Source organism: Frankliniella occidentalis, unplaced genomic scaffold (assembly GCF_000697945.3).
Source record: "Frankliniella occidentalis isolate FOCC.00 unplaced genomic scaffold, Focc_3.1 Scaffold2, whole genome shotgun sequence".
Lineage (NCBI taxonomy): Eukaryota > Metazoa > Arthropoda > Insecta > Thysanoptera > Thripidae > Frankliniella > Frankliniella occidentalis.
Window position 1 is genome coordinate 3,431,034 of NW_026267132.1, and position 12,702 is coordinate 3,443,735.

General features: G+C 48.6%; 4 protein-coding genes across 4 annotated transcripts in view; 2 read left to right on the forward strand and 2 right to left on the reverse strand.

The window, feature by feature from the left end:
- Positions 1-2,258: 2,258 nt before the first annotated feature.
- On the forward strand, positions 2,259-3,992 carry LOC113216313 (parkin coregulated gene protein homolog). The gene is made up of 4 exons (XM_026436063.2): positions 2,259-2,609; positions 3,062-3,233; positions 3,310-3,459; positions 3,538-3,992. Exons 1-4 carry the CDS (start codon positions 2,376-2,378, stop codon positions 3,696-3,698), a joined length of 717 nt encoding a protein of 238 aa, XP_026291848.1. The 5' UTR covers positions 2,259-2,375; the 3' UTR covers positions 3,699-3,992.
- Positions 3,993-4,132: 140 nt separating this feature from the next.
- On the reverse strand, positions 4,133-5,357 carry LOC113210366 (dynein light chain Tctex-type protein 2B-like). The gene is made up of 5 exons (XM_026428335.2): positions 5,072-5,357; positions 4,863-4,981; positions 4,649-4,782; positions 4,439-4,572; positions 4,133-4,352 (listed from the first exon to the last, which is right to left on the reverse strand). The coding sequence occupies exons 2-5, from the start codon at positions 4,970-4,972 to the stop codon at positions 4,305-4,307; spliced, it is 426 nt and encodes a 141-aa protein (XP_026284120.1). The 5' UTR covers positions 4,973-4,981; positions 5,072-5,357; the 3' UTR covers positions 4,133-4,304.
- A 17-nt stretch (positions 5,358-5,374) lies between these two features.
- LOC113210365 (beta-1,3-glucosyltransferase) lies at positions 5,375-8,745 on the forward strand. The gene is made up of 11 exons (XM_026428334.2): positions 5,375-5,538; positions 5,661-5,755; positions 5,947-6,056; positions 6,132-6,208; positions 6,286-6,397; positions 6,528-6,664; positions 6,744-6,927; positions 7,001-7,136; positions 7,226-7,379; positions 7,498-7,777; positions 7,869-8,745. Exons 2-11 carry the CDS (start codon positions 5,689-5,691, stop codon positions 8,031-8,033), a joined length of 1,422 nt encoding a protein of 473 aa, XP_026284119.1. The 5' UTR covers positions 5,375-5,538; positions 5,661-5,688; the 3' UTR covers positions 8,034-8,745.
- Positions 8,746-10,183: 1,438 nt separating this feature from the next.
- Positions 10,184-12,702, reverse strand: part of LOC113210362 (uncharacterized) — a 12,559-nt gene continuing 10,040 nt past the window's right edge. The window contains exon 3 of the mRNA XM_026428331.2: positions 10,184-11,772. Within this exon, the coding sequence (XP_026284116.1) occupies positions 11,333-11,772 (440 nt within the window). The 3' untranslated portion in view covers positions 10,184-11,332. The remainder of the gene's footprint in view (positions 11,773-12,702) is intronic.

A 12,702-nucleotide genomic window follows, 5' to 3' on the forward strand; every position in this document is an offset into this window, starting at 1 on the left:
AGGGTGGTGACTCTCTCTCTCTCTGCTGCTGGGCCCGAGTACGAGGCGGAAGAAGCGGGGATGCCGATCCAAACGCTGCGGTGCGGGCTGCCATGGCGCCTCGCCCCGCACAGCCCCGCCCTGCCCCGCCCTGCCCCGACACGACTGACTAGCCCCTGCATCACTGATGCTCCCCGTCGCCGTGCTCTCCTTCCCTTTCCGGATGCTCGCGCCCCACTTCCGCTAGGGAAGACGATGTGACGGGAAGGAGTGGGGGAGGGGGAGAGTTAGAGTTATTCCACAGCGAGCGTGGAAAAAGGGCTCCGTGGGGCTCCCTTCCTGGAAAGGTTATCACCAGTGTGAGTGACAGTGGCCCGTGTATCGTTCCCCATAGCACGCTCCGCTCCAGCTGTTGTCTTTTTACGGGGTCCTGCGGAGCGGGTGCTCCGCCCGAAGCCGCCGCCGCGGCAGCACCACCGCCGCTGTTCATTTAGGGCGACACCTCTCGCGCCCCGCCGTTTCGGCCGTGAGCCGCCTGTAAACTGTAAACGCGCCGAACGGGCGGGCGACGACGCCGCGCGCAAACGGCCCCGTTCCGTTCCGCGTCCGACCTGCCCTGCCAAGCGCCACCACACCACACCGGCCCGCGCCGGCCTGCACTGGGTCCTGGTCTCCGCCCGCTAGCGCGTTGTTTGAATCGAGTTAGCCGAGTTGGTAGCAGGGCTAGCAGGGACCCTTTGGAGGGCGGTCGAGCGTGGCGTGTTGTGGCGTAGCGTAGTGGAGCGAGGGCGAGGAGCAGGCAGGGGCAGGCGGGGCCACTTGCGAACTCCTCTATCGGTGCGAGCGAGACGACGATGTTCCGAGTGACTAGGAGAACCGCGGCGATTACAGTCGGAGATCGGTGTCGTCCAAGCCCGCTCAGCCGCTCCCATCCGAACGCCCTACTCCGCCGCGCGTCGGGTGTTTTTGACAGGGTTCGGTTTTGCCTCGGCGCAGGTCCTCGGGACGACGGGCCTCCCCCGAAGGAGCCATGATGATGGCAGATTCGATTTGCCCGCTCCCCCGCCCTGTGATCACGGCGAGTATCGCCATTATCATATTCAGGATGAATCGGGGACGCTCTTCTCTCCGAGTCTGGCCCGCCGCTGAGTCCTTTACGGCCGGAGCGGATAGGGGAAGGGAGCTTCGTGGAGGGGGGGCGAATTTTGTTATAGGGCCCCGGTAGTGGATCAGAGTACCGGGGGGAGAGGGGGGGAGTCTAATTATATGGGGGGGGGGGCACTCTCCAGGGCTGGCCGGGCTACCCCCAGGTACAGTACCGCATGCGTCGTCCACCCCACCCCCACCCCCCGCGCACAGCTGGCTCTACTTCTTCCGCCGAGCAGCCCTGCCCTTTCCACAGCCTGTCGTGCACACAGCAGCGCCGTCTCGCGGCTTCGTGAGTAAGTCCCCCCCTGGTTGGGGGGGACAGGTGGCGTGCAGCGTGCATACACAATATTCTGGCCAATTTTAGTTACGTGGAATCGGGAAATCACACGCCAAATACTCCACACCCCACACGCGAAAAGTACTTCCGTCATTCGCCATTTCTAAACGGACAAGTTGGTTCAGCCAATGCAAGCTCTCAGAGCGCCTGGTAGGTAGGCAACATCTCGCGCGCACCGCATGCGTGTACTGCGGGATGGCCTATCCTCAGTCTCGCAGGCGCCGAGGCCGAGGTGCCAATGAAGGAATCTGAGGAAAACCGACGCACTTTCGGAACAATCTCTGTTTTTTGTTGGTGAACTTTTTAGATCGCTGCGCGCTGTGGGGGGGGGGGTGGAATTACCGGGGTGTTTCTTAGGGCGTTTAATTAAACCCCACAGCCACTCTCCGCCTCGCCACGCCCTGCAACCCGAGCCCTCCGGCAGACTGACAATCAGGAACTCGTGCAGGTTTGTGTGCGTGTGCGTGTGCGTGTGTGTGTGTGTGTGTGGGCGGGATATCCTTCGAGCGGGTGACGGCGCTGACCCAGTTCCGCTCCGACTGACACGGCCCCACGTCACGCACGCACCGCCACGGTCAAGCCACATGTTGAGCGGCACGCTCTCGCTCTGCTGCCGCCCCCGTACCGCCCCCGCCCCCAGCACGCGGCCACGCCGCCCGCCCCCGCGCCGAGCAGGTCGGGAGGGAAGTCCACTCTGTTGGCGTTGCTAGGCGCCTGTTTCGTCGATACCCCCGGACCAGCCCCCCCGGGCCCCACCCCATGCAGATGCGCCCCCTGGCCCCCTCCCCCCAGGCGCCGCCCCCGCTGCAGTAGGCCTGGGCCCCGCGCCGCCCCCCGAGCCGACCCCGGCCAGGTCAGGAGAGGGTCGCAGCCGCCCCCCGCCCGCACAACAGCGCGCGTGTTCGCCAGGATGCCGACGTCCTCGACGCACTGGCTGTACGAGCAGCTGCACCTTCCGCGCGTGGTGCCCGCCTTCTCCACGCAGGCCCTGCAGCCCAACGTGCGCCTGCCGCCGCCGCCGCGCGTGCACTGCGTGCGCCCGCGGCCCCTGGTCAAGCCCACGCTCTTCCGCAAGTACTACGAGCGCGGCGACTTCCCCATCGCGCTGCAGTTCGACGCGTCCTCCAAGTCCATCGCGTGGAAGGTGCGCGAGCGTGCGGCAGCAGGGTCTGGACTGTCACGAGCAGGCTTTACTGTAAATTCGACTAGTGTTGTCATAAGCGATTTTAAAGTGCGAAATGTTTCCGGACTAACTGGGTACTTTTCTAGAAAAATTGGGAAATTTTCTAAAATTTCTAAGAAGAGAGGAAAATTCTTGCAAAATTTCCCAAAAAATTACTTTCCCGAAAGTTAAAATCCTTAGTTGTCATTTCACCTTACGCTTCGTGCCAGGGCTGTCCAAAAGATGGTCTGGTCTGACTAGCGGTTGAAATAATCCGTATTTGTCATAAGTTTATATTTGGTCCGCATGAGTGCCGCGGTAATAAAACTTTTCCCATCGATGTGCTCTTACGACAATCCAGACCCTTCTAGCTGGAGCGCCAACATCGCCCACCCACCCCACTGCTCTAATTCCCCCACCCCGTCAACTTCCAGAGGCAAGTGCAGGATCTAGACTACCACCATTTCCTCCCGATGTTTTTCGATGGTTTGTGCGAAACGGAGCATCCGTACAAATTTTTCGCTCGTCGGGGCATTCATGATATGATCAAAAATGCCCCACACAAGGTGCTGCCAGTGGTGCCCCAGTTAATAATTCCAATCAAAAGTGAGTATATATTTTTTTTGTAAAATGAAGATAGAAAATCAATACCATTCATTACCTTCTCATGACGAATTTACAGATGCTTTGAATACTAGAATACCTGATGTTGTGTGCTGTACGATGCAGATAATACAGAAAATGGTGAAGTCATGTGAAATGGTGGGAGAAGCCTTAGTACCATACTACCGCCAAATTCTACCCATGTTCAATTTGCTGAAGCCGATGAATGGTACACCAAATTGAAAACATGTACCTGACAGCCGCTCTGACTTCTAGTAAAGATAACCAATAGTTTTCTTCTTTTCAGTTAATACAGGCGATGGAATTGATTATGCTCAACAGAGAGATGAGAACATTGGTGATCTTGTCCAACAAACTTTGGAGATTTTAGAACGTCATGGTGGTGAGGATGCCTTTATCAATATAAAATATATGATACCCACTTATGAATCGTGCATGTTAAATTGATAAGAAAATGCCAACTTTCAAAACCCCAAACTTCAAGATGAGTGATAAAAATTAAGTGATACAAATAATGATACCAATTCAATTTCTTTCACATTTAAGAAAATGATTTCTGTTGTATTTCAGATTGAAATGAGTGTTAATCTATTATTTGAAAAAAGATAGCGCCTTTTTCACTCCTGTCAGATGTACTCCCAAAAATTATCCCAAAATTGGCATTTCTATCAGGTTTTACCTTCTGTTTTGTAAAAATAATAGAAACCAGCAACCAGAGACAAAATAAATTTGAATACAGTTTGAAGCTCAATAAATCAGCAAAATGTAAAAAGCTTATTTTGAGTTTTACAAATAGTATGTTTTAATGTTGCTAGGCTAGTGCTGGTCACTACTTGTGTCTTAGATTCATAATTATTAAGTTGCTAAAAAGTCATTGTAAGTACTTTTAAAATATATAATAAGTCTCTCAAAGGTTACAACATCCTATTGCTCAGATGCACAATCTTTTTAGTCCACCAAAGCAAGGCAGAAGTACAGAACCTATCACAGACAATAAAATTGTAAGGAACTAGAAAATTTAATTGGAGAAACTTGTATTGAAGTAAGATTAGGCTAATAAACAAACACAGCAAAGACAGTCACAACACAAAACAATGAATCCTGGAAACAAAAGAAAGTATAGGCATTAAAAACTGAGGCTTTGCGGTTTTCAAAACACCATAAGGAAACAGTCATGATGAGCTTACATTTGCGTATTCTGCACTCGCATAACTATCTGCCTCTGCATCCCACATGCATCTTGCACCCATCCTAACTCCAGCTCCTCGCTGTTCACCAAGTACAACCTGGACCAGCAGCTTGTAGCGTTGAAATTCCATTGCTGTAAGATTTTTGGTTTAAGATAATATTTTTGGATGAGAGAAAATCAAGATGCATAATGTTGTGTGTATAATTACCTTTGACTCTTTCAAGAGCAAGTTTTGCTACTGATTTTGTTAAATCATCTACATTTTCATTGGCATAAACTTTGCCACTCAATTGTTCAGTCAATAAACTTTGGATTGCTTCTTTGGCAGCCTGAGGACGAAATCTAAATAGATACATATTTAATTGTAACATAAGCAGCAGTAAATTTTTAAAAGATGATAAAAAATTAACAATGAAACATACTTTTCATCAAGGTCAGGGCGGATTTTAAATGAATGCTGTGAGCCTCCTTGTTGATGGTCTAAATTCTCTGTGTCTAGCTTCTCCATAGAAAAGTTCCTATCCCCCAACATCTTCAAATCCTGAATGAAACAATGCAAAGAGAATGTAAAATATGTATCAACTGGAAGATAAAATTAATTTTAACGGGAGTTGATGAACAATTCTTTAACCTTTTTATTACTATTAATATCACAACAAACTCAAGAAAACAATCATAACCTCTAAAGGCAGAGGACTACAACAGTAACTTTTCTTGATATAAAAAATGTGTTAGGCACAGGAAAGCTACTTAAACTATCACTAGACCAGACCAAAATATAGAATCGATTACGAAAGTTTCAACAATCTTTAACAGACAATATAACGGCAAAGTCAGTGGATCAACCTGTCTACAAACAAAACAAACAGAAACGGTTACTAAGTGACGTCACGTCTGTGGTGCATATAGAGAAACTGTGAACTGTTCACACTTCAAGCACTGCAGACGACTTTTATGATAGATCATAAACAGATTCCGTAGCGGCGAAAACATGGATATTTCCTCGCATTTTAGAATTTCTGACCACATTGACGGGATTTGAATCAACAATCAACATATTGTGTCAGTCATCATTTAAAAGAAGTTCTTTCCGACAAGGTTAGTTGCTATTATTGATGATGTGAATTTTTTGAGCAGTAGTTTCTAACCGCGATGCTATCGTCTGGTGATTCGACAGGTGTCTTTCTTTTTCTGACTTTTAATCGTGTATGTTATTTCAGAATTGAATTTTTCAAGAAACCAGCCATTATGCTTCCGATAGTTTACTTACTTCTCTTATGCTGCTGTACTTCTCTCAGTCATGGCCAAATGCTTAGTAAGTGTTAAATAAAAACCATGAATGAATGCTCCATTGATACTGTCAGGCATAAACCAGGAGACGTATAGTTATATCTATCTAACTCTCCTGCATAAACTTCCCCAGCTTATGTCTTATGTTGTCTTTTTGAACGAGGAACAGCTCTCTCAAGATTGTAAGTTTTTGTAACAATTTTGTTTTCTGTTCAGATTTCCGAGATATTGTAGTCGTTGTTATGAGTCAACCAGATTCTCATGACACATCACTTGCAGAGAGTCTCCGAGAAGATATACACAAACAAGCAGAATCTCACAACCAGGTATTTTATAGACATATCTTAAACTGTAATGCATAGAAGAATTTATCTACAACCTTATCTTCCTTTTCTAACCAGGCACCACCTCCTGTCCACTTTGCCCACACCGATTTCACTCATCCGGGTGCATGGACAATAGTTCCAATTTTACCACAGTAAGAATTATCCATTGATAAACCTTGTTTATAAACCGTCGTCCCCTGTAAATATGTTGGCCATCTTTATTTTACAGATTAGATGCCTTATATGGTAGAAACAGTTCATATGTGCTATTCTGCCAGAGTTCTACTCATGTTGATCTACAAAAGCTGGTGAAAATACTTCAAAAGTTTGTTCCAAAGCAGGTAACTTCTCTTGTTACCCTCTTTATCTGCCTTTGCTAACATATTTTAGTCTAAATTATTTATTAATAATCAGGGTGTGTTTTTTAAAAGTGAGAGTCTTAAATTACTTGCCACTTTTCTCATTACTCAGGAAAAATGGTATGGTCATGCTCTAAGAGATCGTGAGCCCACAATTATCCATCATTTTGCATTTCCAAAGAATCCTAGTATCTTTAAGTACCCCAATCTTGCATCAGGAGTTGTCATGACTAAGACATTGATAAGAAAGTAAGCCTGTTGTAAATATTATTACATCTTTGATATAGTTAAATCATTTGGTCTAAAATCTATCTATTTCATCTCACAGATTGGCTCATCGGTTGAGGGAAGGTGATTTTCCCCGAAACCCTGACTTTTCTATTGATGCAGCATATGAACTAGCTCTTTACATTTGGCAGGAAGGAAAAGGCCCAGAGCTAACTCACTTAGATGCAATATGTGCCAAACCTGGCCCCCATTGTGCTACAAAACCAAGAATTTTTTCACCTTGTGTAAGTGTGTAATAGAGAAGTTGTGCTCTAATACTATAAATAATTGTTAAATACATTTTCTGATTTTTTTTAGGGCAATCCAGTTCAAACTAAAGATATATATCTTGCTGTGAAAACATGTTCGAAATTCCATGATGAGAGGTTACCCATTGTAAAATCAACTTGGGGCAAATATGCATCTCGAATTAATTTTTTCAGTGATGTAGAAGGTTTGTTGTAAAAGTTCTTTGTGAAAAATCGTAAAAATTTTTGATAGACCTAATGCAAAGTTAATAACCCTATTCTAATAAAATTTCAGATTTGAAGTTGGGCACAATCAGCCTTGGAGTCCCAAATACAGAGCGTGGTCACTGTGGAAAAACATTGGCTGTGTTGGGTTATGCTGCAACCCAATACATTATTGATCCAACCATTAAATGGTTGGTCATTGCTGATGATGATACAATTTTGAGGTATTACTGCCTATTAGACTGCTCATAAATTTTCAAGTCGTTAATTTGAGGTTTGCTTCTTATTCGATTTTTAACTGTGGTCTTTGGTCTTACAAATATTTTAAATTTAATTTTTCAGTGTCTCCCGATTACGCCAATTTCTCTCCTGCTATGATCCTTCCTTGAAGGTTGCCTTGGGTGAAAGATATGGATATAGTGTTGTTCTACCCAGAGAAATAGGGGGCTACAACTATATTACTGGTGGTGGAGGTATTGTTCTTAGCATGCCACTCGTGCAAGAGTTGGCCAAACGTGGCAGTTGTACTTGCCCATCTGACTCGACTCCGGATGATATGTACCTAGGCATTTGTCTTGCAAATTTGGATATCCCTATAATACATTCCCCACATTTTCATCAGGTTAGACTGCTTATATTAATGATACTTTCTAATCCAATCCCAATTCAGTTCTATATCATATAACTGTGTTTTTGTATTTTAATCTTTTCAGGCAAGACCATCAGACTATGCCAAAAATTACTTATTATCTCAGAAACCAGTCTCTTTTCACAAACACTGGATGGTAGATCCTGTAAAAGTTTATCAAGAATGGTTTGAAATTGATGATCTTTCATTATCTCCAAACCATAAAAATGAAGATCATGATGAGCTATAATATACTGTTTATAGACAGGGTTTTTGTCTTTTAAACATATTATCATTTAGGTGTATGACATTATTTCCATCAATATGTAATATATTTCATAACCATCTGTACATATAAGACTAGTCAAGTATTTTGTTAGACTAGGTGTGGTTGGCGAGAGCTTTTTGAGTTCAAGTTTTGCTCGTTACCCAAAGCATTTATCTTCTTTGACTGATTTAGATTATATATTTTACTTTACATTTTGTTTACCAAGCTTGCAATTATGTACTTTGAAGATCTCATTTCAGGGTGTGATGTAAAGAAAGGAAACTCTTTTAACACCTAGCTAGAACTCATAATTTATTTTTTCAAAAATAACATATCATTCTACATTACAAAATACCTTTGTTTTTACTTACAGTCTATTTAATCTTTGGAATCTTTGGAATCTGGTCAAAGATCTTTTCTCAAATGTTGTATTTCTGCTAAAAAGGGCAGAATAAGCTTTCTTTTTTATTAAGTTTTGTTAAGCATTTTATTTTTGATCATATCTAAGACATCTTTATTATGTTTGGAGGGGCTATAGTGTCGTCCATGACATAATTGGCTGTGAATTGCCTTATGGAAAAGTGATGATTGAATAATTGTAAGGATGTTTGAACGTTTTGTTATTTCAGGCAGTGGAAATTGTTTTTCTTTGTCTGCCACATTCAGATTAGCATATATAAACTGGAGCAATACATTGCTGCTTATTTTCTTATTTTCTTTCATAGGACCATACTGTTTACTTACCAACATTACGCGCTTACCTCTGTGACCGGTCTCCTTTCCTCGCTTTGTAAATAAGTTATTGTTGATACCACCAAAACAATCCACACGGGCTCTCCTTTCAGCAATATATGGCAACAACTGCCATTCTTTCTGTTTGCAGGCCTATGTACAGTCAACTGCGGCGGATGGGCTGACCGCGACGAGGAACGCAGACTAACTAAGGACTGGGCAGGGTCTGGGCCCCTGCGGGTTGTGAGGTAGGCAAACTAGGTGGCACACGTGTCGTGTGGGCGGTCTACAGTCAGGTGCGCGTCGCCCAGCCTCTTTCCCCCCTTAACCCCTCCCCCTTCTCCATCTCCTCCGCACTGGGTTTGGCGCGAAGGTTCCATCCAGTAGAGAGTAAATCGCGTACCTGGCAACGGCGGCCCCGCCAGAGACTGGCGTTCGCTGCTGGACATCGGGCTGTCTGTCTGTCCGTCTACCTTGAGACTCGATACTCGACAATTATAGTGGCGGAGCGTAGTGCGGCGTGGCGCGGCGTGGCGGCGGCGGTAAGAGCGGGTTGAGGTAGTACACCGGCCGCCACTGGCTTGGCGGGCCCCAGAGGTATAGGCAGGCAGTTACGGCGGAGGCGTGCTCGGCAGGCGGGGCCCCTCCTCGGCGTGCCCTTGCCTCCTCGCCCGGCCCAGCCCCGCCCCGCCCCGCCGAGTGAACGATTAGCCCGCGATGGGATGGGGTCCCAGCCGTGCCCAGCGCAGCGCGCCCAGCCGATGGCTCTTGAAATGGGTCAGGGGAACTGAACTGAACTACCACCGACCGCCGGAACCCCCGCGACGCTCTCACTCCTATGCACCACACCACCGTAGGGCGAACCTCGTGTAGTGCAAGTAGTATCGGTGACACTGTGTAAACAAAATCACTGCGGGGAAACCTCTGTTATTGGCCCTTAATCCCCTCACGCCCCTCTCGCTGGGCGCGCGCTGACGTCAAACAGGACTTTATGTCCTCACGGGTTGAGTGGCAATTGAACCACCCGTCCCGCTCATGGAGCCTCATGGCCCGCGGCCTCGTGGCCCGTGGCCCAGTGCCGCGCTGGCCGCGGGCCGGCGGCGGCCCGGGGCCTCACGCCTCACAAGGCCAATGTCAGTGAGATTGGAGCGTCCTGGCCTGGTGCGGCGGCGGCGCTATACAGGGCTTTGAGGAGTGTTTCAAATGTAACCGGCCCGTGTAACCAGTATCGGCCGGCTGTGGCCCCTCGCTCGCTCGAGTCTTGTTTGCAGCGGCATTTTCGAGCCTCGAGTTTGGGGCCCCGCCCGTCTCTCTTCAGCCTCGTTCGCAACAGGGTTCAAAAAGGCACTGCTCGACACTGCGCTTGCGCGTGAAGCGGTGGAGTGGTGAATGAATAGTCGTTTTGTCTGCAATTTGATCACTATTTTAATGCTATTTTTTACACTTTGGTGTGTGAAAAAAATTGAGGGTGAGCTTTCCCATCCGGCGCATTAGTACCGCGATGGGAAGAATCTTTGGCTAAATTATGAAGTATTTACAAAAATACGCACCAGAGAAATGGCACAGAAAATGCAACTTACACATAAACACGAAAGTTTCTTAAAAAATATGGCAGGTACAAGACACTCTATATCTAATCTTAAAACCAACAATGCTGAGTTAGAGACGACAAATTAGTACAAATACTCTTGAGTGGAAAGATACTTCTTGACGAGCAAAGTTGGGACTGTATGTGTGGATCTGAGTTCCAAAGCCATTGATTCCAATTGGCTGGAGCACTTCTCACCAGTACATATCCCAATTCTCCAGTCCACCTCGACGTTAACTTGGCTTACAACAATTCGACACATTCAAAGCTAAGATAAATTAATTTACTATACCCAGGCTAAAATACAAAAATATCAGGTCAGTCTTATGAAGGTAATTTTACGTTATTCCGATCGAGAGTCGATTTGCATTACGAGTACAAACAATGGAATTTTAAAGAGGAATACGTGTACACATTGTCCGGATGCGACAACGATTCGTCAGTTTAAAATTGCCGCCCAGATCATTTCTTTTCGTCAGCGCAAGGTTATTTACACTGAGGTCCGCACAAAACACCTGAACCACCGCTTTCTATGACTAGACCCATTGTAATTAAACTATCACTACCCCTTCCACAGACTCATTTTGCTCTCCGTAAAATTGTGTCGGGAGGGTTGTAAGTGGGCGCCCATGACGAGTGCCACGCCACCCACACCCCAGGACAGCACCCGCGCGAGCCCACACGGGTAGACTCCTCTTGGCATGAATGTCGGTTTATCCTTTCCTTCTCGACTACAACAGAAGGTGGAGGTCACTGGCCGCGGGCTCTCCTGAAGGGCTGCTGCAGCAATGACCTCTCCCGCAACGCCTCCTCTCTAAGGCGGCGGTCCTCCGTGCTCCTTTTTCAACGCCAGCTGCGCCGAGGTGACCTCGGCCAACTCTTGAGTTTGCAGCTCACTGAACACAACTCCTCTAGGTCTTGAGCCCCGGGAGGGGGTGCCCCCTCCAGCTGCGTCGCTGGTTCACGCGGCCGCCTGCGTGGACGGCGAGGAGGGCTCGGACCGCAGCGGGATCACGTACACGTCGAGCCCGGCCTCCATGCCCTCCTTCTCCTTCTCGGGCAGCCGCTGCATGGGCGGGAGCAGCGCGGGCGGGAGGGCGAGCGGCGACACGGCGACCGCCTTGCCCGGCGTCGCCCAGCCGAGGTCCAGGATGACGTCCTCGTACGAGGGCGGCGCGAACTGCTTGTAGGGCGGCGGCGGCGTGGCGTAGCCCTGCGCCGCGGCCTGGAAAGCGCCGAGGGGCGCGCGCGGCCGCAGGCGGGGGTCGCTGTGGCCGTGCAGCAGGCCGGCGCGGCACAGCACCTGGGAGCACGGCATGATGAGGAACAGCGACGTGAAGGCGGCGAACATCCCGCAGTACCAGACCACGGACCACGTGTCCAGCCCGGTGTGCGTGGGCCCTGCAACAGAACGGAGAGCAAAGGCGTTAGGACCGTCTGTCTCGGTACGTCGATCCCCGCCCCTGTCTGGCAGGCCAGCCCCGCCAAAGCCGCTGGGCGTTGCCCCCGCCGCCGCCGCCACGCTCCGACGGGGACGCACCGCGCCGTGCACCGCTCGGTGGAACACGCTCGTGTGAGCGGAACCGGAAATGCGTGCTGCAGACCGAGTTTGATGTGAGTGTGTGTGTACTATGTGGGCCTTTTGTCCGCATGTGGTTGCATTCGTTCCCACGCGCCTGTAGCCTGTAACGGCGGTAAAAGAGACACAACTCATCCCATGGATGCGGGAGCAGCAGCGGGTGCGACTGGGCACGATCTCTTTGTTTCTCCTCGAGCGGGACTTTCCTGCGATACAAGACTACCGTCGCACAGGTAGAGTGGAAACTGCCCCGACTCAAGGAGGGCACCCTACAACCGCCGCCTCCTCCGCCCCCGCACCGCCTCAACGCCCCCAAAGCCCCCTGGATCAGTCGCCTTGTTTGTGTCTACGTAATCTGGCGGCCGCGGGCGCGAGGGTAGGCGCCAACCTCTCTCAACGTCACCGGGTAAAGTACAAACCAGCACCACCTCCTCTGTCCTGCTGGCCCTCTCCTGTTGGCCTGGCGAGACGGCTAAACGCGTACCCCCGAAGACAAAATATACTTTTTCTGTCGCGACTTTCAAGTTCAATTTCACAAACTATGTTTAAATTTTGAGAATTCCCTGTGAATTTCGAGAAATTTTGGGAAATTTGTCCGCATAGCAGCACAGCCATTGGGCCATAGGACACGCTAGCCTCGCCCCGGCAAGCGCGGCGGTCAAGTACGAAAACGGCCAAAACACAAAACCGGCCCAACGTCTCGTCCTTGTCCTTGTCGCCCCTCCCACGCGCCTCTGCTGCCCCTCCTCCCT